This window comes from Ascidia mentula, chromosome 2 (assembly GCF_947561715.1).
Source record: "Ascidia mentula chromosome 2, kaAscMent1.1, whole genome shotgun sequence".
In the NCBI taxonomy this organism is placed as follows: domain Eukaryota; kingdom Metazoa; phylum Chordata; class Ascidiacea; order Phlebobranchia; family Ascidiidae; genus Ascidia; species Ascidia mentula.
Genome location: NC_138567.1, coordinates 6791757 through 6818626, shown reverse-complemented (window position 1 = coordinate 6818626; position 26870 = coordinate 6791757). Strand labels below are relative to the sequence as shown.

General features: G+C 38.5%; 5 protein-coding genes across 5 annotated transcripts; 3 read left to right on the top strand and 2 right to left on the bottom strand.

Moving 5' to 3' along the window:
- The first annotated feature begins 1094 nt into the window (after nt 1-1094).
- Nucleotides 1095-3657, top strand: LOC145889632 (uncharacterized). The gene is made up of 8 exons (XM_082980624.1): nt 1095-1196; nt 1385-1537; nt 1621-1746; nt 2056-2205; nt 2266-2385; nt 2546-2808; nt 2919-3067; nt 3154-3657. Exons 1-8 carry the CDS (start codon nt 1139-1141, stop codon nt 3329-3331), a joined length of 1197 nt encoding a protein of 398 aa, XP_082836750.1. The 5' UTR covers nt 1095-1138; the 3' UTR covers nt 3332-3657.
- Nucleotides 3658-3883: 226 nt separating this feature from the next.
- LOC145889990 (uncharacterized) lies at nt 3884-6278 on the top strand. The gene is made up of 6 exons (XM_082981036.1): nt 3884-3966; nt 4015-4082; nt 4669-4870; nt 5116-5246; nt 5512-5704; nt 6056-6278. Exons 1-6 carry the CDS (start codon nt 3884-3886, stop codon nt 6276-6278), a joined length of 900 nt encoding a protein of 299 aa, XP_082837162.1.
- A 169-nt stretch (nt 6279-6447) lies between these two features.
- Nucleotides 6448-7936, bottom strand: LOC145889201 (protein Abitram-like). Its single transcript, XM_082980103.1, has 4 exons — nt 7825-7936; nt 7258-7618; nt 6821-7035; nt 6448-6708 (listed from the first exon to the last, which is right to left on the bottom strand). The coding sequence occupies exons 2-4, from the start codon at nt 7516-7518 to the stop codon at nt 6546-6548; spliced, it is 639 nt and encodes a 212-aa protein (XP_082836229.1). The 5' UTR covers nt 7519-7618; nt 7825-7936; the 3' UTR covers nt 6448-6545.
- Nucleotides 7937-18669: 10733 nt separating this feature from the next.
- LOC145889639 (uncharacterized) lies at nt 18670-20335 on the bottom strand. The gene is made up of 2 exons (XM_082980631.1): nt 20083-20335; nt 18670-19665 (listed from the first exon to the last, which is right to left on the bottom strand). The coding sequence occupies exons 1-2, from the start codon at nt 20110-20112 to the stop codon at nt 19027-19029; spliced, it is 669 nt and encodes a 222-aa protein (XP_082836757.1). The 5' UTR covers nt 20113-20335; the 3' UTR covers nt 18670-19026.
- Nucleotides 20336-22596: 2261 nt separating this feature from the next.
- Nucleotides 22597-24002, top strand: LOC145889989 (uncharacterized). The gene is made up of 2 exons (XM_082981035.1): nt 22597-22710; nt 23262-24002. Exons 1-2 carry the CDS (start codon nt 22678-22680, stop codon nt 24000-24002), a joined length of 774 nt encoding a protein of 257 aa, XP_082837161.1. The 5' UTR covers nt 22597-22677.
- Nucleotides 24003-26870: the final 2868 nt, after the last annotated feature.

Below are 26870 nucleotides of genomic sequence, written 5' to 3'. Positions count from 1 at the left end.
CAATTTTGCTCCGAAATAGCATTGCGGTTGGATACCGCCGGTCTATACCAGGAATCCGCAACCGGTGAGTGTAAAGTGGAAGCCGTCTATATAAGTTTGCATTAATATGAAAATGAAGATTAAGTGACTAAATGCCATCTGAGCTACACAATGAGTCTACCTGGTGATTTATTGTCATTTGGTTTATTTAGAACCGCAATCATGGTGAAGAATAATTAAATCCCACACCTGGTATCATACCAAATAAGTGACATATTTCACAGACCTTTGCGCATAAACCATACCCAGAAGTGTCACCAAGTTAATTGCGTTAAATATTCAGCGTTGTAGTCTTTTCAGTTTTGAAAATCGAGTTAGCAAAATAAAATCGTTTAGAGCAAAGTTTTTTGAATATTTTTGATCAAACAAAGAGAACAATTGAATTAAAGGAATGCAGTCGTAATTATCAAACGCCAACCGATGGTGTATGTAACTTCTTTATCTTTGCGAGGAACTCAACAATAGTTTAAATTCAAACAGTTAAATATATGCGATTCAACATCTCATCAATGCTTTTCCTTTAACACTTATGCAATGCTTTCGATGCTTCCTTTAGAATGCAGCTAAACTGCATGGGTTGAAACAAGGCAATTTGCCGTGACGCAAAATAATGAACTCAGGTAACTGTTTTCTATAATAAGCAGCAGTATACGGTTCGCATGAGTTCTGGTAATCAGGATAATGAAAAAAAGGTAGGAACCAAAACGGCGTCACTGGCTCCTGCAAAAAAGTCAGAATTAAACAAACCTTGTATTGCAAATCGCTGCCATCACGAAATAAAAAAAATAACTGCTGGTGCGAAGAAATGAAAAAAAGAGAAAACTGCGCTTAAATATTAAGTTGGTTTGTCAACATCGTTAGTTGGACTCTGAGTATTGCGATATTTGTGGGATATAGCTTAATGAATGAGTAAGATAAGGAACAGTTTTTGCGACTAAAAAAATTGGTTTGTTCCATGCTATGGTGAACGAAAGCATTAAGTTCCTTGTGAAGAAGTCACTTGTGTAACTGCGGAAAGACGGTGCTGTAAATAGATTGTTTAAATATATGTAGATTATTGCGTCGTTTTCAACACGCAAATTTTGATATAAGTGAAAAGATGAATTTCTGGTGGTTCCTGATTGTTGTCTCGAGTGTCAATGGCAACGAATGGAAAGGTAAGAAACCCGTAAATAACTTGCTTCTATATATTTGTGTTAAATAACGTTACCAACATATTATTTATAGCAACCGTATTTGACTTGAAAATAATTAAAATTACACACGGAATGTATTGGCTTGACAATCAACAACAAACCATCTAAATTTTGGACTAAACGTTATTTGTCGATAATTGTTTATGCAGATTGTAACACGAAGTTTTCGGACTTGAATCATTCTATAACTACTCTGCTTTGTCCTGCGAACTGTTGGAGGCAGAAATCAACATTGTGTGGCAACGGAGTGTATTCGAATGGGCCCATTTGCTTGGCTGCCATACAAGATCAATGGATCGACGGTATTGCAACACAAATTAATGCTGTATAATGATAATGTGCTAAAGGTGAATGCATCTGAGTTGTTTTCACGAACATTGTAAAGATGGCGGTGGACCTGTGACGGTTTATAGGATTGAAGGAAATCCAGAAAATCGATACATTGGCGGAAGTAGAAATGGCGTCACCAGCAATTCCTGTAGAAAAGCAGGGAACTCATACTCATTTCAAAGTAAGAGCATGGCGACAAGAAATAAGAAATATTTTTGGCATGTAAGGCTTATCTAAACTAAGGGCAGAAAGAACTACAAAAAAAGTTTTGTTTTCTATTCGGAACGAAGACAAACAATGAAATACTTTAAAAATTTCCTTTTTTTATTTGATGACTTTGCAGATAAAACTGCATTAAAGTGATTACAAAATATGCAGACCAATTTTTCCTGTGTTATTCCATAACATTACAAAGTTAGCGTTACTCATCAACATTCAATTATTCAAAAGTAAAACTAATCTATTTTAAAATTTAATTTCGGGATTTCAGTGACGTGTTCAGTGAAAGGTGATTCGGCCACAGATATAACACAAGTCTTTTGTCCATCTGGATGCGGAAAGGAACCTGTTTACGGAACTGGAATCTACAGCATCAGGTCATCGGTGTGCAGCGCTGCCATACACGCCGGAAAGCTAACTGGTGATAAACGTATATTGCAATACAATTTCTTGAAATAAAGCATTTCGTCTTGCATACAAGAAAACGGTGGCCTTGTAAAGTTAGCTTCGGCTCCCAGTCAGGCATATTACCAAGGATCAACTAATTATGGCATCAGAAGTCTATCAGCTGGTTTTTCCTATTCATCTCTTCACTTTTCTTGTAAGTTCGACCGACTTCATATTGGTGATGACTGATGCATTGTCATTTGGGTTTAAGAAATCACAGATGTGTAAAAATAATAAAATATAATAACATGTGATTTTATATGTACGTGGTAAGGAACGTACAAACTGCATTTAACTTTTCCGACGTTCCGCAGCCTGTCCACGATCCCACTTCGACTTTAACGGACAAGAGGGCAATTACGTCAGATACACAAAAACGTTTTCACAGCTCAGTGCTGCCACCGTGTGTGCGTGGATAACAAATAAAAACACTTTCGGAGTTTTTTTTTCCTACTTGTCCAACTCGTATCAAATCCTTTATTTTGGGTCCGAAACTGCATCGGACAATAATATCCGACTGGTATTTTTCACTTCAAAGCTTTTGAATTTAGAATATGACTGGAAAACAGGTGACGCGGTAAGTAGGATAAAATATGTTGAATTCGTAAGGTATCTATTACAAAAATTAAATATATCGTTCCCAGTAACCTTTGTCGTCCGATGTTTTCAAAACTACTCTTGTTGTAGCATCACGTGTGTGCTGGATTTGACTCAAGCAAGATGTTCATTTCTATCGACGGAACGGAGTTGGCTGGAAGTACGTCATCTGGACCAGTGATTGAGGGGAACGGAAGTTTCGTTCTCGGGGCTTTCCTCGAAGGATTTGGTTCCATGAAGTAAGTTAGTTTGGTGAAATGCTTAAAAATCAAGCGATATTGGTACGTTCGGTTATTAACTGTTTCTGGGTATTTTGTGTCCAAAGTGGCTCAATAGCTAACTTCGTCCTATACGACCGCATGCTATCGGCCACGGAAATAGCTGCTATGGCCACTGAATGTAGCTGTCCATATGACCACGTGATTTCGATGACGTCAGACGAAACAGAGCTTGTTGGTGTGGTAGGAACCGAAATCCCCCAAGATTGTCCGATTGTGGTTTAAGAAAGATCGCCGTTGTGTTGCTTTGCTTACATAGCACATTGCACAACAATATTGTGACGAGTGCCTGGAAAAATCTTCCCGCGAGCCCCGGGTGTATGTAATGCTGTTCATGCGCTGTGTATACACTTTTTGATAATTCATTGTTTCTGTTTATTTTGTTGCACAGTTTTCCATTTTTTTCCTTGCATAAAACAAAACTGCGTCTAATATCGACGGCTATGCCGTTGGCTTCTTCTGTTACCGTGCATATTGTCATTCGAAACTTGTATCACGCAACACCGTGTACGTAACATAGTAAAACCAAACTCCTCTAACAATCGAAATAAACAAACAAACAAGCTGTTTGAACCCAATTGCTTCCGATTTGAAGTCGCTTACTAACAATTTATCATTCTTACGTCACAGACAACTCATCTGCACATTTACCCACCGTCGGTCGTTGACGCAGCATGTATTTTGCGTTTTTGACCTGTTGCAACCGGTGTTTTGCTGTAATTAGCAGGATTACTCCGTCCCGTAATCTTACCCTTGCACTCGTGCACGTATGAGTCAATGTTCCTATTGGTAGTGGTTAAACAAGGTGAAGATGTTATGCTTAAATTGACGTCAATATCATACGAAGAAGCTAAAGCTAGGTATACTTGCAAAACATGGAAAACGGTCATAACAAATAATATTTGCAGAATGATAAGAACAGGAGCTTTAGGTTTTGGGGTTGTGACGTTGTTCTTTCTCGCTTTGGCGACGCAGGGTATGTGTGGCACTGTTGTCAAATGACAGAGTTTCGGTTCATTTTTGCTTGATTTAAACACACCAATATATTGCTGCCAGTCAAGTGAATATACTAGGATAATATTTTTTCACGATATTTTGCAACTTGGATTTTGAATCAAATAACTGTTCAATAATGAATAGTTGTATGTAATCAAGAAAACTGTCCTTTTATCGCCAATTGGTCAAATCGAGTTTATTTTGTGCATGTACCAGGTTTTTATAAAACTTACTTCAAATGGATACTGAATGTGACAAATAAGGGCTTAAACAGTTTTCTAATAGTTTTATACTTCGCAGCCAAATGTTCGCAAAACTTTAACCACAAACGATAACCAAGCGCAACATTTGGTCTCTGGTTATTTTCGTAAAGACTAACTGGTGGTATATATTCGAACTGGTACGTTCTTAGAATTCGAGACTCGGTTGTCACAACAATAATGCACAAGTCTAACGTCAACACGATACTTACATTTTTGCAAAAGAACCTGTTCTTGCAACTTTTAATTTTACTCGTATAAATGTAAAGTGCATTTCTAATAGGATTTCGTTAAAATGTTTTGCAGCTTGCCACATACCAACCCACGTTGCAAAGCGAGAGATCACAACCACAACCCGAGACCAACTTGCAGTGGAAAATATCGAGTCGTATTTCCCGAGATGTCTCACAACAGAAACAAACTTTGACGGTGTGGATTACGATAGCGTTGTTAAGTTCCTCGTCGAGTATTCGAGGTGGTACACAATATCGAATGACGTCACATGCAGGTATATATGTATGTATTTGTACCAACGCTTTTATGAGACAAATTATAACCTAATGAACATTGATTCCCAAACCATTCCGCGCGCGTAAAGACCTTTACAGAACGTCACGGTGAATATAGGATTAAATTTTGATTTGTTTGTGAAACTACTGCTTGTCAGAATAACATACATAGGTTTTTCAAAATGTTTTTTTGGAAACATACAAGTCGGTAAAACGAGACGTAAAACGATTATTTTAACAACAGCGCGTCGAACGATACTGTAGAGTGCTGGATATGGAGGTTGAAATCTTTACTCGGAGACGGCAGCATCCAACTCGCGGCGGCCGAGGAATGTGTGAAGAAATTCTACTTTTATGCCACCTACGGATATGATGGTATAAGAACTTGGTATAAGAAGGGAGTGCGCGTCGTTTGAAACAGTCCTCTAGTCGACCAGGAGGGATCCAATACGCACTTATTGCTTGTAAACTAACTTATAGTTTGTTTTGAACAAAATACAAATACTGAAATAACTTGTAATTTTTTGCGTTCTTGTTCGTCTTACCAGTTACTAAAAACACAAGCCACGGCCACAACTTTGGGTTTTTGTGTAGAAGAAATAAATACCTTTTTTAACCAACGAATACATTTACCATTCAGACGCAGCTTTTGAAAGACCGCAAAACAGTGCTGGCTATCAGGACAGGGAAAATGACGATGCCTGTCCGCAACGAACCGAAGACAACTATGATCTCTGTGTTAACGATTACCTTGCCAAATACCAGGGTCAAACGAACCCGATAGGGAATTTTAAATCGGTTCTTGGGTTTGTGGAACAAAAGGTGCAGTGCAGGTAATTAGTTTTGGGTTTGGTGCGAAATCGTACGAACTTTGTTATACAAATTTTGAACACCCCAAATTACGTCACTAGAAAGTCTAGGTCAAGTTTAGGACCTAACATAAAAATTATGTGAATATGACGTGACCAAGCAAAGCTACGCACTAGTAATTTGTTTCCATTATAAACGTGGTCTTATATTTTTATACCAGAATGTGTATATTCACTAACAAAAGATTGTTTTTTCATCGATTGTATGCTCTCCGCTCTTAAACAGGCTACGGTCTATTCTGCCGGGTAAACCGAAATCAGTCAGAAGACTATTATCTCTACCGTCTACACTCACTTACAATTCAATTTTCCCAGCGAAACCAACTGTAATTGTGGTGACGTAATCACGAGAGACTCGCTCGTCACCACTTACTTCGAAACAACCAACCTTCAATGCGACAGTTGCTGGGCAACGAGAGTTGGGGCGCTGGTGGAAGACGACTCGGTACTAACAGATGCGATACGCGCGTGTGCATCAACTATTGGAGACCAACCTGTCGCTCCAGAAAGGTCTGATACACGATTAAAGACATACTAAACGAGTCAAAAAATTGTTTAAAAAAGTCGCGTTGAAGAAAGGTTTTATCATAGTTTCGGAAGTGCAAATGCAGAATAACTTTTTCGTGTATTTCATTTGCTTTTATTACTACGCCGATGTTTTTATTATTATCCTAATGGTGATTTCTTGTAAATTTTCGAAACTTGCCACAATGTTGGTGTATTTGTGAGAATTTTTGTCGAAAGTATTTGTTTTAAGAATACAAATAATGTTTAAAAACCAGCGGTTTAAACAAGACTAAATGTATTATGAAGCATGTATCACATCGGAAGCCTCTGTGATATCTAGTGATGAAGCAGAATGAAGAATTTGCTGCTTTTTCCTGTAGCCATCATATTCCTCTTCATTTAGCAAACCATCCATAGTGGTACTTGCCTCTTCAAGTTTAGGCATCACAATTGCAACGAACCTATTTTGCAAAATGAACTGCACATCAGTAACAAGATAACCTCAGTAATTAGCTTGCTTGTGGTAACCCTGATTATTAAGGTAATTGCATTAAAGTTTAATGACAGTTTTACCCTTCAGTTTCAGTCTTGGTGTGCAACAAATGTGGTTGGGTCAGCAAACGATTGTTCATTTCAACAAGTTTTGCCCGAATTCCACAATAAACCGTATACTGAGTTCCATTGTCACATGATACAATGCATAAAGGTGCAGAAGGGTTCAACCATTGAGCTCCTCGCTTTCGCTTTCCAGAAACTACATTTTTAGATCGATCCAGTTTGTCGGAGACCTGTAATTTTGTTTGGACAAAGGAAGCATATGGAAAGAAGTCTCAGCTAATCACACATATAAATTTAACATAGAAAAAGAAGCCAAAACAAAATTATAAGCTATAAACATAATTGAACAAGCAAAATATAAGATACACAATTTAAAGTAATGTTTAGTGTGGTAACTAGGTAACTAAAATAGAAGAATTCCCAGATCATGTCACGTAAAACACATAAGATACCTTAAAACTGATGCTAGATATTCCCGCTTGTAGGACTGGATGCGATGGGGCCAACGTTATAACACATATTCGATTGGAATGTCGAAGAATCCTCACATCATTCATGTTTGATTTTCTGTCCTCAAAGTCAGACAAACTTCCGCCTTTGGGTAAATTTACCTTGTAACCCCGAGCAAAATACCTGTCCACTACAGTGGGACATAAACGTTCCAATTCTTCAACTTCGCTGCCATTGCAATTGGAGTCCTCACTATCTTTCATAGCAATGTATTAGGACTTTGCTATGTCTGTTTCCTGATTGTCTTTTTCTTTCTTTCCTTTAAACCCAAGTTGCACCAATGTTTCTTTCTGCATGAGATTTCTGTTGGAGAAGTATTGGTTAAAGTGTGACCACAGTTTTCATTGACAATTCTAAAATTATATGATGACAATATTTTATCAATCTTATTCCAACAGTTGCCTTATATTTCACATCACCATAAAGATTGGACTTAGTTTTCTGTAATAATGTTTGCAATATATTCCAACAAATGTATTTTGTCATGCAGATTGGTAAACATAGCCTACTTCTCCATGCGACAAATTAAATAGGCCTTTGATTCTTCTCTGCACAAACTGTTATCAGCTTTGTTTTGGGCCAGGCACTTCATAAACAATTCCTTTAACTCCTTACATTCACCTGTAAAGCAGATGTAGAGCTGTGTTAAACATTTGCATGTCTGCGATAGGCCTACGTTTAATGAGTTAAACTACACTGTTTTGCAAAACTTTGTGCAGCAGGCATATTGCAAAAATACATTGCTCAGTTCACAAAAAAATCACAGACATCACTCAATAATCAATTGAACAATTTGCATAAATACTTGTAAAGAATTTATTTTGTCTGCCAGTTCTCAAAGGTCATTATTGCCGTTGCATACCTGAGTGGTCCAGTGGAAACGACCCTTTTGCCGGAGGAACAGGTTTAAATGTTCCCTGAAATTGTCCAGTAGCCATGCATTTAAAGTGTAACTGCCAAAACCATTAGCAACAGCAAGACGTGATTTCTGCAAAGGTGTTTTTCCAAAGTCAGGAAATCGGTAGATACATTGACCACATAACGGGGGCATCGACGCAAACCAGATTATGACGTCACAATCGCTTTTAACAATGGACAAGGTTGTGCGTGCGTCAAATGTGCGTGAAGTGCGCTGTAGTCTGAAACGTGTCAACTGAACCGTGAATGTTTTGAAGAATATAATGTGGGTTGGGCCCAGATTTCAGTTATGGTGTAGTCTGGAAGCATTAAATACTCTAATGTGGGTTGGGCCTAGATTTCAGTTATGGTGTAGCGTGGAAGTATTAAATACTCTAATGTGGGTTGGGCCTAGATTTCAGTTATGGTGTAGCGTGGAAGCATTAAATACTCTAATGTGGGTTGGGCCTAGATTTCAGTTATGGTGTAGCGTGGAAGTATTAAATACTCTAATGTGGGTTGGGCCTAGATTTCAGTTATGGTGTAGCGTGGAAGCATTAAATACTCTAATGTGGGTTGGGCCTAGATTTCAGTTATGGTGTAATAGCGTGGAAGCATTAAATACTCTAATGTGGGTTGGGCCCAGATTTCAGTTATGGTGTAGTCTGGAAGCATTAAATACTCTAATGTGGGTTGGGCCTAGATTTCAGTTATGGTGTAGCATGGAAGTATTAAATACTCTAATGTGGGTTGGGCCTGGATTTCAGTTATGGTGTAGCATGGAAGTATTAAATACTCTAATGTGGGTTGGGCCTAGATTTCAGTTATGGTGTAGCGTGGAAGCATTAAATACTCTAATGTGGGTTGGGCCTAGATTTCAGTTATGGTGTAGTCTGGAAGTATTAAATACTCTAATGTGGGTTGGGCCTGGATTTCATTTATGGTGTAGCGTGGAAGCATTAAATACTCTAATGTGGGTTGGGCCTAGATTTCAGTTATGGTGTAGCGTGGAAGCATTAAATACTCTAATGTGGGTTGGGCCTAGATTTCAGTTATGGTGTAGTCTGGAAGCATTAAATACTCTAATGTGGGTTGGGCCTAGATTTCATTTATGGTGTAGCGTGGAAGCATTAAATACTCTAATGTGGGTTGGGCCCAGATTTCATTTATGGTGTAGCGTGGAAGCATTAAATACTCTAATGTGGGTTGGGCCTAGATTTCAGTTATGGTGTAGTCTGGAAGCATTAAATACTCTAATGTGGGTTGGGCCTAGATTTCAGTGATGGTGTAGTCTGGAAGCATTAAATACTCTAATGTGGGTTGGGCCTGGATTTCAGTTATGGTGTAGCGTGGAAGCATTAAATACTCTAATGTGGGTTGGGCCTGGATTTCAGTTATGGTGTAGCGTGGAAGCATTAAATACTCTAATGTGGGTTGGGCCTAGATTTCAGTTATGGTGTAGCGTGGAAGCATTAAATACTCTAATGTGGGTTGGGCCTAGATTTCAGTTATGGTGTAGCGTGGAAGCATTAAATACTCTAATGTGGGTTGGGCCTAGATTTCAGTGATGGTGTAGCGTGGAAGCATTAAATACTCTAATGTGGGTTGGGCCCAGATTTCAGTTATGGTGTAGCGTGTAAGCATTAAATACTCTAATGTGGGTTGGGCCCAGATTTCAGTTATGGTGTAGCGTGGAAGCATTAAATACTCTAATGTGGGTTGGGCCTAGATTTCAGTTATGGTGTAGTCTGGAAGCATTAAATACTCTAATGTGTGTTGGGCCTAGATTTCATTTATGGTGTAGCGTGGAAGCTTTATGTGTAAAATAGAAATTACTTTAATTTGGTTTATTTGTAGTGACCATTTGTATTTATTGTTTATTTAGGTTCTGTTCTGCTAAAAATCGAATTGATTTTGTGCGAAGAGATGTTTTTTTGTAAAAGAAGTTTCAGTCTTTTGAAAGATGTTGTTGACTCTCATGAGTCTAGGCAATTTCGAAATTGTGTGCCAATGCCAAAAAATTTAATAATCTCTGAAGATATTGTTCAACATTGGTAAGATGTAAAACTTTTCTAAATCCTAAAAACTATTTTAATACTTGCTTTAGCATCCTAAATGAAGTGGCATTCGGTGAGAAGGAATTTACATTCTCAAATACTCTAGAGAAGGTTAGTTATTACGCTGTGAATATTAAAGAATGAAACTTGCATTGTCACAAATTGGTCTAAGAATCTGTTAAGTAGTAATAAAAGTTCTATGTTCAAGCACATGAACACGTTTTTGTTGTATTATGGAAGTATTTCATTTGTGCTTTTATTTATTAGTGGTATGGATCCAAACATGAAGCAACAAATATGCTGCATCAATTCAAAAAGTCATGTGCACTAACTTTAAAGTCCCCGTTAATTAAATCACACGGTGAGTTTTGTTGTTTGTGGGTGCTTGTTTTCACGATGGTACTGTTTTTTTTTCGAAACCTCTTTTTACGTTTGAAGATGCATGTAAAAGCTCAGTGCATTGGAATGATGCTGCCATACCATACATAATTACACGTTCAGAGTGCTTTGAATCACTTTGGCATTTTGACCGCCAATCTGAACCAAACAAACTATATCAATATGTAATAACCATCTTTGATGTTTTGGTGTTTGCAAAGTTTGAAGGCTTAGTAAGTATGCATTTAAATGTTATTAACTATCATTACATTAATGTCTTGGGCACAGAACAAGCTATCAAAATACAATCTTGAAAAGGCAAGCAAAACAATAAGAGAAAGCCTTAATAGCCAAGGTGCAGGTTTACAACAGGAAGAGAGATATTTTGTGAAGTTTGTGAAGAACGAATTCACTTGTTTAAGTAAAATGGTTAGTAAATTGTATAGCTTAACACAATGCTTTGTGCATATGTGTGGTTGTTTATTTTAGCAAAATATATCAGAAGCAGCAAAGGAGAATAGCAAACAAAATTTGCAGGTAATATAAGACTGGTAATTGGTGCAGTTTATAAATTTAAGTTTAGAGTAAATCCAACAATTGTTGCAGTGGGCTTGTTCAATGACTCAGGCAAATGATTTAGTTGAGAAATTTGAAATCTCCACATTGACAAAGTTCATTCATTTCTCGAAGAATTCATTTGGTATGATAAAAAAAAGGCCTGCTTTTTAGCTTAGTTTTACTTATTAAAAGAAAGTTCATCAAGCCATAATTGTATGACAATACAAACTGATTACATTTGTGATTTTTTTTAGATATTTTAATAGGTCGCTTGCATTGGGACAGTACATCCACTCCCTACATCATAGTACAAACAAAGGTCTTGGAATGCCAACATTCTAAAGATCGCAACAAGATTAAAAATGAAAGGCGTCATGTTGCACCACCTACACATGTAAGTGACTTTATGTTTTCTATGATAAAATATTGAAACCCCTTTGATCAGTTGCAAGATCATCCAAATCCTTGCAAAAAACATTTGTGTATTCAAGGGACCAAAAAAACTAACTGCAAGGCAAAAATTGTAATTCAGGAAATTATGAAGTTTCCACAGTTTCAGGTACTTCTTCAACTTGTTTGAATCTAATTTTATTTAGTTGGATATCAATAATTTCTTCTGTAATATGATTAGATAATCTCGAAATGTAAATCTAAAATGGACAAGACAAGTGTTGTTGTAAAAGATTTGCTGCAAAACAACGATAAGCACTTGCTAAAGCAACAAACTTACGGTGTTTGCTTTCCATCTCAGGATGACCACACCGGTCATGTTTTAGGGGAAGTAAGAATGTTATTTAAATTAAATGTTTACTTTTGAACTGTTACCATATTACATATTTTAAGGCTGCTGGTTTCCTTCAACCTGTTGATCAAAGAATAATTGCCAAAATAGATCAATTGGTTACAGAAGGTGTATGCAGTATTGAGGAAATTCTTAGAAGCCTAAAACATTATGTTGCCCATGAACTTTTTCAAAATGATACCCCACCATCTACTTCAAACAGGAGATTTTATCCAACAAAAAAGGACATTCAAAGTCATTATTACCGAGTATTTTGTAAACACAGATTTGCAAAAATTGATCAAACTAATGTCCAGTGCTTGGTGGATGAATGGGTGAAGGCAGGAGATGCCAATGACAAAATATATTTCCGGCCATTCATTGCTAACATGGAACCTGAAGTAGTTGATGGAGAAACAGCACCAGTCATTCAATCTGAACAAACCATGCTGTTTATCCATCAGTTTGCATGGCAGCGTAGATTGCTTCTGCGCTACGGCCAAGACATTTGTCTAATGGATGCTACCTACAAGACATCCAAATATGCTCTCCCATTGTTTTTTCTCTGTGTGAAGACAAATGTTGGCTATCAAGTTGTTGCCAGTTTCATTACACAAAATGAAAGACAATTGGACATTGAAGAGGCACTGAAAATATTGAAAGAATGGACTCCTGCATGGCAACCATCATTTTTTATGGTAGACAAATGTGATGCTGAGATCCATGCCATTGAAAGCATTTTTACAGGTTAAAGTTCTGCATCAAATATACATGTACCACATATGTAAAAATAACTATTTTCTAGATGTCCGTGTCCTCATTTGCGATTTTCATCGTGAACAGGCATGGGAAAGATGGGTTAAAAAATCTGAAAACCAAGTAGGTCCAGACAAGGACAAAGTTTTGACATTTATGAGAGGAATTGCTAACGCTGAATGTGAAAAAAGCTGCAACAATGCACTGCAGATATTTGAGTCAAGTTCAGTTTGGGAAAACAACCCAAAACTACAAAAATACTTCACAAATATTTGGCTTAAGGATAAAGAGGTTTGAGTATTTACAAAACATATATGTTAAATGTGACTTCTGTTCATGCACGTTTTCTAGCGTTGGATGTGGCTCTATCGAGCAGACCAGTTAAAGGTTTTGATCCGCACCAACAATGGTGTTGAGAGACAAAACCGAGTTTTAAAAGAATGCCATGTGCGATTTCGGACTGATAAGTCGCTTTCTGGCTTAATTACAATTTTGCACCACGAATTTTTGCCAAATGCATATGAGAAGTGAGTGTACCTCCACTAAAACATTTATGGTTATATGCAAGAATATGCAATCAAAATTAATCAATAAATTTTACTTTGAGCAGATACAAACAACAAAACATGAGATCTTCTGGCAATTACAGAAGTTACAACGCTGAGGTTCCCAGCTTTCTTCGAAACCGACCAAGAAAATTGGTAAAACATTGTATAAAACGTATCGGAGAAACTACAAACATTCAGGCAAGTTCTATATGTAGAAAAGGGGACTTGTTCACTGTATTAAGCAGTTCCTCTTCTGAAATATACACCATTAAATTTGGCACTGAAAGAGATTTTCCAAAGTGTACATGTCATGATTTTTTACACAATTTTTTACCATGCAAACACATGTTTGCAATTTTTAACAAGTATGCAGATGTTGGATGGCATAGTCTGCCAGATTGGTACTCCAATTCTGTTTACATGGTTTTGGATCCGGTTGTTGTGAACAAATTGTCAGTTGAAACTGTTTGTGATACTGTGGTCAAAACACAAGACATCAAGAATTCCTCCACAAACCAATCAATTTCTCAACCTGAAAACATTGTAACTGACGACAAAACCTGCGGTACTGACAACAAAACCTCAGATCGCAAACAAAGCCATCAAAAGTTTATTGATTTAATGAAGCATTTGATAGACCTTTCATATGATGTCAGTTCCAAGCAGGTTTTGGATGAAGGCATTTCTGATGGCAATGCCATGGTGGCTAAGTTTTCTAAAGCATGTTCATACGATTCTGGGTTTAGAATTACTCAACCTCCAGAACTTAAGTCATTGAAAAGGAAGCGAAAAACAACACCTTCTGAAAATACTGTCCATGATGAGTTGCCCCGCAAGCGACCAAAGCCCAATCCATTTTCATCACGGGTTGGACAATTTGCCAACCTTATGCAGCCGCTGCACCAAGTAACAACTTTGTTTCCTCGATCAAAGAAAAGTGTAAAATTAACAACCCCACAGGCAGCAAAAGCCTGTGACCAACATGAATCTTCTGGTGAGGCTTGTATGGATATTGTTCGGAACAAACACTCAATGATGCAAAAAAACATCACAGCCCATGTTACCGGTTACAAAGCTTCTGGTACAATTTTAAAAAACGGCCCTCATTCAATTTCTTTGTTGGAGTTAAAATCTCTGGATGATGCATTGCCACCAGCTGAAGTTTGCGAGCTTAAAAAGCATGACAGCAGATTTAATGTTGGTTGGCTTTATGATGAAGTCATTAACAGCTACTTGTGGCGATTAACTGGTGTGCACCAACACACACTTTATGTTTGTTCGACAGTGGCTCAAATATTACAAAGAAAAGCTTCAATTAAAAAAGTTTGGGAAGGGATAAATTTGCAAGGGAAACAAACACTGTTTATACCTTGGAACTCTTCAGGCTTCCACTGGGTTTTGCTTGTAGTTGACATCCCTGGTCGAAAAATGCTGTACATAGACCCAGTAGCAATGCCTTGTGTAAAAACAGACAGCAATGTTCAAACTGCAAAAGCTATGGTGAATTGTCTAATGGCAACAAAGTTTGGTTGGAAAATTAATACTGTGGAAATACCACACAGAACAAAACAGCCAGATGGATCAAGCTGTGGAGTGATGATATGTATGTATGCAAAATGGCTGGCAACTGGAGAAAAACTTGTGCAAAATGTTTGTACCTACAGCTATAGACTTGAAATGTTAAGGGAAATTGCTGGCAAGTGTCTTCAAGGCACAAATGAAATAGAGACATGTAAAGTATGTGGAGATGAAGGCGCCAATCCCCTGAAAAAAGTTTGGATTGAGTGCACTCGATGTGGACAGTGGTTTCACATCATGTGTGTTGGTTTTTCAGAGAAGCAAGCAAAAAAAGATAAATATTTTGTGTGCACATTGTAAATCAAACAACATTACAATCTGTTAAACAAATAAGAACACAAGCCAAATGAAATTTATTCACTATACCATAACAACCACAATGTCCCAATTTTTTTAGTTTTATCACTTCTGCAAAGTGAATGTAATACCGTACCTTTTGGGTTTTGGCCCAAAGGGTGTAACACTCTTGGAGTGACGGTAAACCTGACCAATCGGGACTCTACCTGAGAGGTGTAACACTCCTGCGAAGTGAATTTCCTACCATACCTTTGGGTTTTGACCCTAATGGTGTAACACTCGTAGAGTGATGGTAAACCTGACCAATCGGGACTCTACCTGAGAGGTGTAACACTTTCGCAGAGTGAATTTCATACCATACCTTGCGATGGTAAAACTGACCAATCAGGCTTCAACCTGAGAGGTGTAACACTTCTGCAGAGTGATTTTAAGACCATACTATTTAAGTATTGTGTTTTCTTCAACACGTATTATGTTGTTCAACCCAGTTTCATATGGCTACTGGCGAGGCGTCTGGGTTATCAAAAATGCCAACGACCACATGGAAAAGCCTCCTGGGCGTGGTAGGAATTTTTCAAACACAACATAAAAATGCAGTACATCAACATATAAGCAAACATTATTTATTTGGAAAGCCTGAAATGCACTTAGTTCGCCATAAAAAAGAGAAATCGATTACAAAACAAATAGCACCGTTTTTGTAGCGACATGTGACAAAGAGTGCAATGTTTGTGCCCAAAGGAAGTTCATTTAAATTTGCATTGTCTGGCAGTGGCAGAAACAGTTTATTGCATCACAATTAGCATACACAAAACAATATATATAACACAAATGCTGTTTAACATGAGATAGTGTGTTTTATAAAGATTTCAACTTTGTAAAAAATATGTTTGGAAATTTGTATCTGGTTTCTTGCAGCTTATTTAGGGTGGCTTCTATCTTTGCAGAATCTGCAGTGTTAAAGCTTTGTTACAATTTTGTTTTATCAATCAAGAATCATACAGGAATATCCATTTTTTTAAATCCAATGTAAACAATATACAAAGTGAAAATATTTTGTAGTATGACGACAGACACTATCATATCCATAGTATGATATAAAATAATTTTCAATTTTGGGAAGGAGTAAAAAGGACCACACAAAATGAACTTTAAAGACTTAACAGTAATTCTTACCTTATTCAAATTATACTTTATTTCCACAGATGCAATATTCCAATAGAAGCATTGCAGATGTTCAGCTGAAATTCAAGTAGCATTTAAAATTGTTTTTTTTTAATAAAATCATAACAAACCTTTTGATTTGTGTCTTCTGTTTGACTTGTCGCTTCAAATGTCATTTGTCTTTTGTTGAAACCAACATAGTCAAAATAGAATGACCTAAATTATGTTAATGGATCTAAACACATTGGCAACATGCTTCATTCTGATGGTCTGAGCTTGTGCAAAGTAAGCGAAGCAAAACCAAAATATAATAGTTCCAGTCATACACCAACCCACAGAGTATAAAGTTATTAAGCTTCACTATAACTGAAATCTAGGCCCAAACCACATTAGAGTATTTAATGCTTCCAGACTACACCATAACCAAAATCTGGGCCCAACCCGCATTAGAGTATTTAATGCTTCCACGCTACACCATAACCGAAATCTGGGCCCAACCCGCATTAGAGTATTTAATGCTTCCACGCTACACCATAACTGAAATCTGGGCCCAACCCACATTAGAGTATTTAATGCTTCCACGCTACACCATAACTGAAATCTGGGCCCAACCCACATTAGAGTATTTAATGCTTACACGCTACACCATAACTGAAATCTGGGCCCAACCCACATTAGAGTATTTAATACTTCCACGCTACACCATCACTGAAATCTGGGCCCAACCCACATTAGAGTATTTAATGCTTCCACGCTACACCATAACTGAAATCTGGGCCCAACCCACATTAGAGTATTTAATGCTTCCACGCTACACCATAACTGAAATCTAGGCCCAACCCACATTAGAGTATTTAATGCTTCCAGACTACACCATAATTGAAATCTAGGCCCAACCCACATTAGAGTATTTAATGCTTCCACGCTACACCATAACTGAAATCTAGGCCCAACCCACATTAGAGTATTTAATGCTTCCACGCTACACCATAACTGAAATCTGGGCCCAACCCACATTAGAGTATTTAATGCTTCCACGCTACACCATAACTGAAATCTAGGCCCAACCCACATTAGAGTATTTAATGCTTCCAGACTACACCATAACTGAAATCTGGGCCCAACCCACATTAGAGTATTTAATGCTTCCACGCTACACCATAACTGAAATCTAGGCCCAACCCACATTAGAGTATTTAATGCTTCCAGACTACACCATAATTGAAATCTAGGCCCAACCCACATTAGAGTATTTAATACTTCCAGACTACACCATAACTGAAATATAGACCCAACCCACATTAGAGTATTTAATGCTTCCACGCTACACCATAATTGAAATCTAGGCCCAACCCACATTAGAGTATTTAATGCTTCCAGACTACACCATAACTGAAATCTGGGCCCAACCCACATTATATTCTTCAAAACATTCACGGTTCAGTTGACACGTTTCAGACTACAGCGCACTTCACGCACATTTGACGCACGCACAACCTTGTCCATTGTTAAAAGCGATTGTGACGTCATAATCTGGTTTGCGTCGATGCCCCCGTTATGTGGTCAATGTATCTACCCAGGAAATCTGCACATGTTGAAAATCCTGAGCAACAAGGTCCTTTCTATCATGCACTATAGAAATCAAATATCTGTAGTAGATTCTACATCAATCACAGAATTGCCACAAATTTTACATACCGTAGTTGTTCTTGCTAATTTGCTTATTTTCATACAAACATTAACTTCTGTAAAGCTTGAATCCATAGGACATTGATAAAAAGTGACTAAAATCTTGGTTTCTACAACATTATAGTGTTCACAATATCGGGAATTGTCAAGTAATTGGTAAGTTCTATGTACAAACACACATTATTCACATCACAGCATTTACAAAATTCCCAACACATAAATTTAAGACATAAACTGTGGGGCAACGATCAAGGTCTTTGTGACGTAACTTTTCACTTTTTGTAAACCTTCATTCCAGCCAAGACTGTATGCCAGATTGACCTTTTTAAGAAGAGGTATTTGGCTTTTATTTGTATTTTTGATTATTTTTCGAAAACATTTAATAATTTTTTTGCAAGTAATCTGTGCCGTATTCGTAGTTAATATACGCAAAAAGTGAAACACATTCTTCTGTGTACACGGTGAGGTTATGCAATGAGTTTTAAATTATTAATTTTTCTCTAATTGGTCATTTCTGCTTTCAAGTATTCATCACAACTACTGATCATGCCCAATTGCGAATTGTAAATACCTCAAAACCCCGATTGGTACAAACTGTTCATGCACAAAAACAAACCGTTTATTTCAACAACTTATCGAAGAAAAACGGGCATTAAAAAATGCAACTATTGAGTTCAATATGTTCCATCCATTCGTCCCTAACATTTAATTAGTGGCAGCCACAATAGCTGTTCAATCAACATTGGAAAGTTTTAGATGGATGTTTCGTTGATATATCGTCCCCTGTCAAGTTCATTTGTTACGCAATCATCATATAAGCGCGGCCCAGATGCTGCTCACGAACCGGTAAACAATGCTCCCAAGCGAAAAGTGATACACAGAGCTAGAGAAAACAAAGTAGCATTGTGCGAATAGGCAAACAGCTTACAACAAGACAAAACTGAGATAATAACTTTGCATAACTTCACAGCGACATAGGTATATGTATATAACCCCGACATTAAAACTTTAGGTATGTTTTGTATCCACTTTAATCAAACCCATTTCGCATTTCTTCCGATGTTCGCGAAGCGTCACAAACCTTCGCAAGGAGTTTGTTCTGGGAAAACGGCGCTGTCGGTTTGGCGTTACGTCCTCCTTGAGCGACAACAAAAGCGAATACATGTTACTGTGACTGCTGCCCCGCCGTTCCAACTCCGGCCTGTTTCGCTGGTTGTCTTCAGAGGTGGATATCGTAGCTTGGTCGGTCTCTTTGAGTGGCGTCAAACGTGAAAACGAAGACCTGCTGGTGATAGTCCATAGTTTGCGACCGCCAGTTGACACTCCTGCGGCGTTTTTCTTTGCCCTAGAGCTTATGCTTTGACACCTTAAGCTTCGCAGTTTCGCGGCAAAAGCTGATACGCCCCTTGACTTGAAACTGACAGAATCGTGGTTTCTTGTGTTTTGTTTTCCGGGACCTGTCGAGGTTTTACAGTCCAGCAGAGCTTTGGTGTGCATTTCTGAATTTCCGTTTGTTTTGTTGGGACTTCCGTGCGCCGGGGGCCTGTTGTCTTGCGCAAATCGACTGGTGGTTAAATTTCTTTGCCTGTCCCACTGCTGAAACCAGCCGGTGATGTTCTTCTCAAACTTGTGCAGGTCGTTAACGTTCTGTGTAAAACGAACATAGAAATAATATTCAGTGAACATTACAATCGTTTGAACGTATAGTTTGTTATAGTGCATATAACAAGTCCTTGTTGTTTCTAGAAAAATTTGCACGATGTTTGCTGTCCTGCGTTTTAAACTATCTTTGTCTAATCCCGTGTTTCCATATAAACGTACAACGAGCATAAGTGTATTTTCCTCATAATGGTTTCTTTATAAACAAGATTTATTATTCGAAAGGCATTAAGCAATCTTGCAATAAATTTCGTTCGATTCTTGGCGAGAAAAACAAGTGAGGCGACGTGTTGTTTTCAAAACCTTTTATGGAAAGCAAAGTCACGTGCTTTGTTGACGTCCTAAAATTATCTCAAACAAATTCGTGCAGTTATTCCATATAAGCATAAAACAATCTCATCTTACCATGTGATGTCTATCCGATGTGACAGTCATGTTTATTCAACGGTTATCCCAAAAAAGCATGCGAAGCAATGCCGTCCGTCTTCACAACCCTATACTCTGCCTCTCGTATTCCCGAAGCACGCGCGTCACACAGAACACAGGAACTAATTGCCGCGCTACAAGCACCCGAAGACTGAAAAACAACGTGTGAGAAAGGCGCCGTTGGTGTTTGCTCGCGCGGCAATGCCGTCACAAACAATGGATGCCTGGTGCGCCGGAATAATTGATTACGAAAATAGTCCAAGGCTCGTTCAGTTTTTCTTTTCCCGAGCTGCTACTGATTGTCAATTGCTATTAAGTAGCAACGTTTCGGTCAAGCTGTTTGAACGTCATAAACCCAATAGCGGCTGCTCTCCGTCGTATTAAACCTAATAAGTTTCTTGTACACGCCGGATGCAAGTACCTTTTTATTCGTTGCTGCTCACTTCCTGCGTATGTGCTGGTTCCCACTGGTATGTTGGGATTTATTTGCATTATACACGTAACCTAGTAACCCTTCTTCATTTTCTGTCTTCTGCAAATAATCACGAAAATAATTTACCAAGTTGATTTCACGTTTTTTTCACGAAAATCTGCTCAGAGCGTGAAATAAAAATAACACCATATCTAAATATATATCCCAAAGTGTCGCGCATTTGAAATGCCCCATGTACTGATAAGACGCTTCTAAAACCTCCTTCATATCCCCATTAAAATTGTTTATCGTCGCGCATCGCTGTCTATCAATTTCCATTCGCTTGACCAGTTTCTGAATTTCGTGCAAACGCACGCTCGTAATCGCCGCTCGGGTCATAAGGAGTGCGCAGTACAAGCAAGTGCCCGTCAATACCAAGACTTGATTTGACCGCTGTATTGGAAAGGGCTGACCCGACGACCTTACATAGGCACTGCAGTGACTGCACCGGCTGTCTGAGTAAGGCCGAAGTCACCGTTCGTGCCATGGGAATGCGCTGCACTGCAGTCTGTTGACACACTGGGTTTTCAGACGAATGTGACGCACAGGGCAAGTTGTAAACAACCGGCAGATGTGGCGAGGCAATTCAAAGTGGGCCGACTGAGTCATCAAGACGCCTGGGTTTTTTTGTTCTATGTACTACAAGGTCAAGCCGAATGCTTTGTTTGACTGTCCTGTACACCCAAAAATGCAAATGTCTCTGTAAATAAACCATCTTTGATGTCTGCTACTACACGTCACCCTGGCTGGCCTCGAATAAAACTGCCATCTACTCTTTGAAAAGCACCTTCGGCTCGAAGGCTGTACTTCTAACACCTTTGCCAGCGTTCAAGGTTACAGTGAGCAAACATTCGCTGAATGGTTGGTTGCTGGCGCGTCAAAATGCGATAACGCCCTTTTCAGGCATCTCCAATATTCTAATTCTAAGGCTCCTAATCAATACATGAACAATGTCTAATGGCAATCAGAAAACACAACAGGCGATAACGGCCTGCTCGCCATATCTTCGACATACAAAACTTTGCAAAAACAAGTTCGTAAAACAAATACAACTTTATCGTCGTGGCATTATTTTGTCTGATAATGTAAATCTAGACAGTTAAAAATGCTTTGAGCGAACAAAAAATAAAAATAAATTTTGAAGACTACTGACTGCTACATTTTGTTTCTAGCAAATAAAAGATAGCAACAAAGGTTAAATTGTTACGTAATATTGCAATTTGTAGTAAATTTAATAAGCTGCCAATATTAATTCCATATACATACTTTTTTGCATCAAGGCAGTTGCAAATAGTGCAAATGTTTTTGCATTCTACGTCCATTGGGAATAAAAGCAATTAGAAAACGTGTAACTAAGTGGAACACTTAATGTCCGACGCCATGATTTCTGCCAATGGCGACTTGCTTATTGATAATAGTCTTTTCATAATTGTAGACAGAGTACAGGTGCTGGTAAGTAATGGCGCTGAATGTGAAAGAGGGGCTGTAATCCCCTGCGTAAACACCAATGTGTAATGAGTCTGCCGCGTACGAGTGCGCTACAGTTTTATCAGTCGTGCTGGTGAACTTGAAAAGACCGTTGTTCTAAGCTCTTTTGTGCCGGCGGAAGACAATAGCGCAGCTCTAGAACAAGGTGAGAAAAGTAGATAACTGCCCAGCGCCTGTCGATGGGTAAAAGTCGTTGCGTATAAAGGTGGCATGCTTCGGGTACCGAACACGTAATCCAGTAGCAGCTGCTGTCGCTTCTACAGTCTTATAACGTGGGACGTAATGCAGCTATAACCAATTTCCAGGGCAGTAATCCTCTTCGCGAAAGTGTTGTACGGATTATCGTATTGCGACCTGATTTAGAGAAAAAATTAACGGAATGAATCGCTCTTGCTTAAAACAACATGGCGGCAGTTAGGGCATATTGTTACGCTGCGAATATATGTCGTGCGATGGATGCCGGTCGCCTGGCATTCGAGGTCATTGAAAGACTGTTGCTGCTGATCTAACCGGACTTGTTCTACTTTGCAGCTGTCTTACAATTGTTAGCGAACTTGCAAGGTGTGATTTTTGTGTCTGAAGATTGTGGTAAAGCTTTCGTCTATCATTAAGATATGAAATTCAACGTTGACCACTTCAAGAGAATGGTAAGTTTCATTGATTTAATTATTTCGTGGAATTGTTATGTGTTGGGTGCTTAGTGATAGTTTTCGACAGGCGAGATGTGCTAAATGTAAACCAACACATGAACACAGGCAGGGTTACCATATGCATAAACTAAAAAATACGCACGCTGCTTTGCGAGGATGTACGGTACCACTCGTTAAAATTTGTGTATTGTTCAATGTGGCTTTATGGTTATGGGAGTTATCGATATTTTTTTTAATACCTATCTGTAACAAAAAGTTCATACCAATTAATAAACCGTACTGATGAAACCTGAAGACAAGTTAGCACACTTTTCAAAAATAAAATTCTTAAAATAAGAGAAATGGTAATCATACTTAGAGATATTTATCTCTGATTGCGTTAGTTGTTTCAGCAATTTTCGTGTAGTTCCTGTGTTTCTTCAGTTTTATATAGTACCCAACAAAAAAGTTGTTCGCATACAATTTAGCCGGAATATCACTAGAGCTTAACTGTTTTTTAAAAAAAACATGTTTTTATTATTTGCAACTAAAATTAAAAATCTTTGCAGACTGTTGCGGATCTGAAGAATTTGGAACAGAATATCAGTATGTGGTTTCACTTGAAAGATCGACAGAGGAGCGTGGCTGCAACCGCCCTCGGCCTTCGCAAGTCGTTAGCGCCGAAACCCACCGGTTTTACGTGCCAGAGGGCATCCAATCTCACGGAGAGACACTCGAAAGCTGTCCTGGACTGCAGAGAAAATCTAAGACTGACGACTGCTGTAAAAGACTTGATGCCAAGTGCTGGTACGACTGTGCGTGATGCTGCAGGAGCAGCAAAGAAACCTATGCTGGAAGTATCGATAAAAAAGCGATATGGCGTGATTGCACCCAAAAGGAACGATGTTGGAATTATTGAGTCCAGCATCCTTAAAAAGGACATTCGCACTTCTGTGAAGGAGAGGGAGATTATCAAGGAAAGAACAGGCGCCTTGACTTGCAACGTTGTTCCTCAGGCGGCGAGCCCAAAGACGCGCGGCCTGGAAGAAAGACCCGGTGCCGTTGATGATAAAAGAGCGACCGATGTCAATGCAAATACCCTACCGAAAAAATCTCTTCCTGTTTCCATTCCCCCCAGTAAAGGAAAAAGGTTTTCGAAGCCAGTGCCACTGCGTAGGATCGTGATTCTGCGTGAACACCACAAGAAATGCGAGATCCGCATCAGACAATTGGAAGAGAAAACGTCGCGACTTCGTCAGCAAAAGAATGAACTCCAACAGAGGTCGAACGCCGTTTATGGATCATGTTGATCTTAAATTAATTCGAGTTAATTTAACATATGCCTAGCAACGTCAGCAACAAAGTAATACGTTGAGTGTTTAAACGACGAGCAACGCAAAACACGCGGCACCACGCATAGATTTTTATTGTTGACAGGCGTATATTTTTATATTAAAACACTGGCGTTGTTGGAGCTCATTCATTTATTGCGCTTGCATTTGTGCCATTGTGTGAAACCAGTGTCTTTCAGCTGCGTTTACGTTTTCGTGAAGTGCGATGAGTTTTATTGACACGCCCCAATTTTTGCAATTGCCGTCGTGTTGCATTGTTACGTCACAATAAAACGCACGCTCGCCACTGTTTGTTTTCTATTATTGGCCTATAAAGCTTACAGCTGTGCATCGCCGTGTAAAGCATCAAAATTAACGGAGGTCAGCAGAAAGGTCCAAGGTATAGATCAGGACAAATGTTAGTATTGTGACCTAAAAAGTGATTTTAGGACTTACCTATAGGTTGATACAATCATCCAAGACGCATAATCGTAAGAATATATATATTAGCATCATGACAAAATGCAGTTGCCTGTGGGAAATCTATACGTCTTATGCAGTTTTTTCTCTTCTTCTGGTTCGAAACCTGCGGCGGTCCGGATTAACTTTTTTACCGGTCCTTAAAAATACATTCTGCCAGTTCACGTTTCAGAAACATCTTTCGGGCCGTGTTTGGCTCAGTTTATATCACGAAGACAGCAGTAATTTTTCCACATTTGATGGAATTCCTTTAGAGCAAAATGCACAGATTTTAAAAAAATCAGCGGCCGTATACGTTGTTCCGAAATTTTACCGGTTCAGAGTACCAAAATATATGTACATATTCTCACTCCCACTTGATAGAGTGTTTCCTTCGAACAACATTTCCTCGAATATTTCTGGTAGAGAATAAACTTCTCGTGCTCCGAATTCCAGGGATATTGAGGAAAAATACCGTTTTGGAAAACGATATTTTCGTACGTCATGAAAACACGGGCATACAAAAATATTTGAACAAATATTGAAGATAACTATTTTTTCTGCATTCCGCATCTAAAATGAAAACCGTGACACGCCCTTATACCTATATAGATTAAATCTTTGAAAACCACGTTATGTAGTAGTGTTAATTGTGACTGTCTTATAATTGCACCACGTGGTGTCGCTCAAGCGTCGTATTATGCGTGGATGGCACGAGATCACCAAATACTTTCTGACTTTCAGGTTTTAGTGCTTATACTTGTTCCTGCAGTCAGATTAAAAAAAACAGTTGTATTTAAATTGGTATTTTGGAAATGGAAGCTGTTATCCATCATGTCATACATTATACATGATCAACTTAATGCAATTCGCCATTATGGGGGCATCAGGTCGAATCCGACGTAACACCATGCAGGCTATTATTGTAAACAGGCACAAGCGGTAAAAGATAGAATCACAAAGAACCCGCCTAAATACTGGAACAACTGACGTAATACCCACAGTGGCAAAGGCCGTAGCCTCTTTATGAATTGTTGTAATTAAATATGGCCATATATACGACGAGTGCCAAAATGAGGAGACTGAATAAAATGCCTCAAATTTGCAACAACATTATGAACCGTTAAGGGAATGTAACTGTAGTATAGTGGGAAGTACTAAACGGCACTCTGAGCAGAGGTTGTAATAAAGTACTACGAACCGCTGCTCTATATAAACCCAAGTCCATGCAACTTGTTACAGTTTCCACGAGGATAAATTTCGCACGGAATCTGAAAGCAATTATAACCCCACCTTGATGGCCGCCTGGTATTTGAGGAATCGAGGATTAAATTACGACATTTTGTTCCAATTATAGGCGGCATCATCGCCTTGATCACCAGTTGGGTTTGGACCTGTTTCCCTTTGATGAGCGCCACATTGCCAAAACTAATTTTGAAACAGAAGACTTTTTACCGCACATTTACCAAGTAAATAAAATTTCTTTTGTTTTGAAAAGTAAATATTTTTTTTGTATTTAGGTCAGAGGTCGATAATCTTTAGCAATCGAAAAGTCATGCACTCTTTTCGCACTAAGCTGAACAAGTTTGGAACCATAACAGAGGGTGGAAGAGCTAAATCAAAGATTGGCGCCTTTGCTTGCGATCTCATGGTTTAGTTTTTTGCGTTACGTATAATCACATGTAGGCTAAAGTATTTTCAAATCAGACTTTCCAACTAAACGAAAAGACACTTTTGATGACATTTATATACTTCTGTACATGTTCCTTTGTTCCAAACGATGTGAACTGATTTACAAGTATGTATATTCCACGACACGTCTTCGTCAATTTGTTGTTTTTATCTGGACATTTTTTTTTATTTTTCCGACCACCTTTTTAACGGGTATTTCAAGATACGCCTTCACTGCACGGCCATGCTGTGCGTTTCAAACTTACCGTATTCGGCCGTTATTTCAGGACAATGTCACGCATTTCCAAGGCATTTTTAGCAACCACAGCCTAATAAGTATATGTGCTATAATTGTCCACTATGATGATAAGTATCCTGGGCCTACGCACTAACGCTTACAAGCTATACGAAGGTAAGAAAATGTACGTGGGTGAGGACTCCATCGTTTATAGCCATGATGTGACTCAAGTCTGCTCACAAAGTTAATCGGGCGTGCCGAGGTTTTGTTACAAGAGAATGTCTCGTTTTACCAAACGGTGCTCAAATACAATTTGGCCTCCAGCTATATGCTTTTACCGATTCGAAACATGTCAATATTTTAGGTGGAAACTAAATTATGAGCAGTACAACATCACTGGGAATTACACTATTTTAATCCACATATAGGATTTTTCAGGTATGCATATGAATGCTGGTTCACACATTCTCAACATTTGG

Excerpts from the sequence above, each read along its gene's own strand:
- LOC145889632 (XM_082980624.1), top strand. The coding sequence starts at position 1,139 with ATGAATTTCTGGTGGTTCCTGATTGTTGTCTCGAGTGTCAATGGCAAC. Across the intron at positions 1,747-2,055 it reads GAACTCATACTCATTTCAAA|TGACGTGTTCAGTGAAAGGT; the intron begins GTAAGAGCATGG and ends TCGGGATTTCAG. Across the intron at positions 2,386-2,545 it reads TTCATCTCTTCACTTTTCTT|CCTGTCCACGATCCCACTTC; the intron begins GTAAGTTCGACC and ends GACGTTCCGCAG.
- LOC145889990 (XM_082981036.1), top strand. The coding sequence starts at position 3,884 with ATGTTCCTATTGGTAGTGGTTAAACAAGGTGAAGATGTTATGCTTAAA. Across the intron at positions 4,083-4,668 it reads TCTCGCTTTGGCGACGCAGG|CTTGCCACATACCAACCCAC; the intron begins GTATGTGTGGCA and ends AATGTTTTGCAG. Across the intron at positions 4,871-5,115 it reads TCGAATGACGTCACATGCAG|CGCGTCGAACGATACTGTAG; the intron begins GTATATATGTAT and ends TTTTAACAACAG.
- LOC145889201 (XM_082980103.1), bottom strand. The coding sequence starts at position 7,518 with ATGAAAGATAGTGAGGACTCCAATTGCAATGGCAGCGAAGTTGAAGAA. Across the intron at positions 7,036-7,257 it reads TATCTAGCATCAGTTTTAAG|GTCTCCGACAAACTGGATCG; the intron begins GTATCTTATGTG and ends ACAAAATTACAG. Across the intron at positions 6,709-6,820 it reads ACCAAGACTGAAACTGAAGG|GTTCGTTGCAATTGTGATGC; the intron begins GTAAAACTGTCA and ends TTTGCAAAATAG.
- LOC145889639 (XM_082980631.1), bottom strand. The coding sequence starts at position 20,112 with ATGACTGTCACATCGGATAGACATCACATG. Across the intron at positions 19,666-20,082 it reads CATCGGATAGACATCACATG|AACGTTAACGACCTGCACAA; the intron begins GTAAGATGAGAT and ends CGTTTTACACAG.
- LOC145889989 (XM_082981035.1), top strand. The coding sequence starts at position 22,678 with ATGAAATTCAACGTTGACCACTTCAAGAGAATG. Across the intron at positions 22,711-23,261 it reads TTGACCACTTCAAGAGAATG|ACTGTTGCGGATCTGAAGAA; the intron begins GTAAGTTTCATT and ends AAATCTTTGCAG.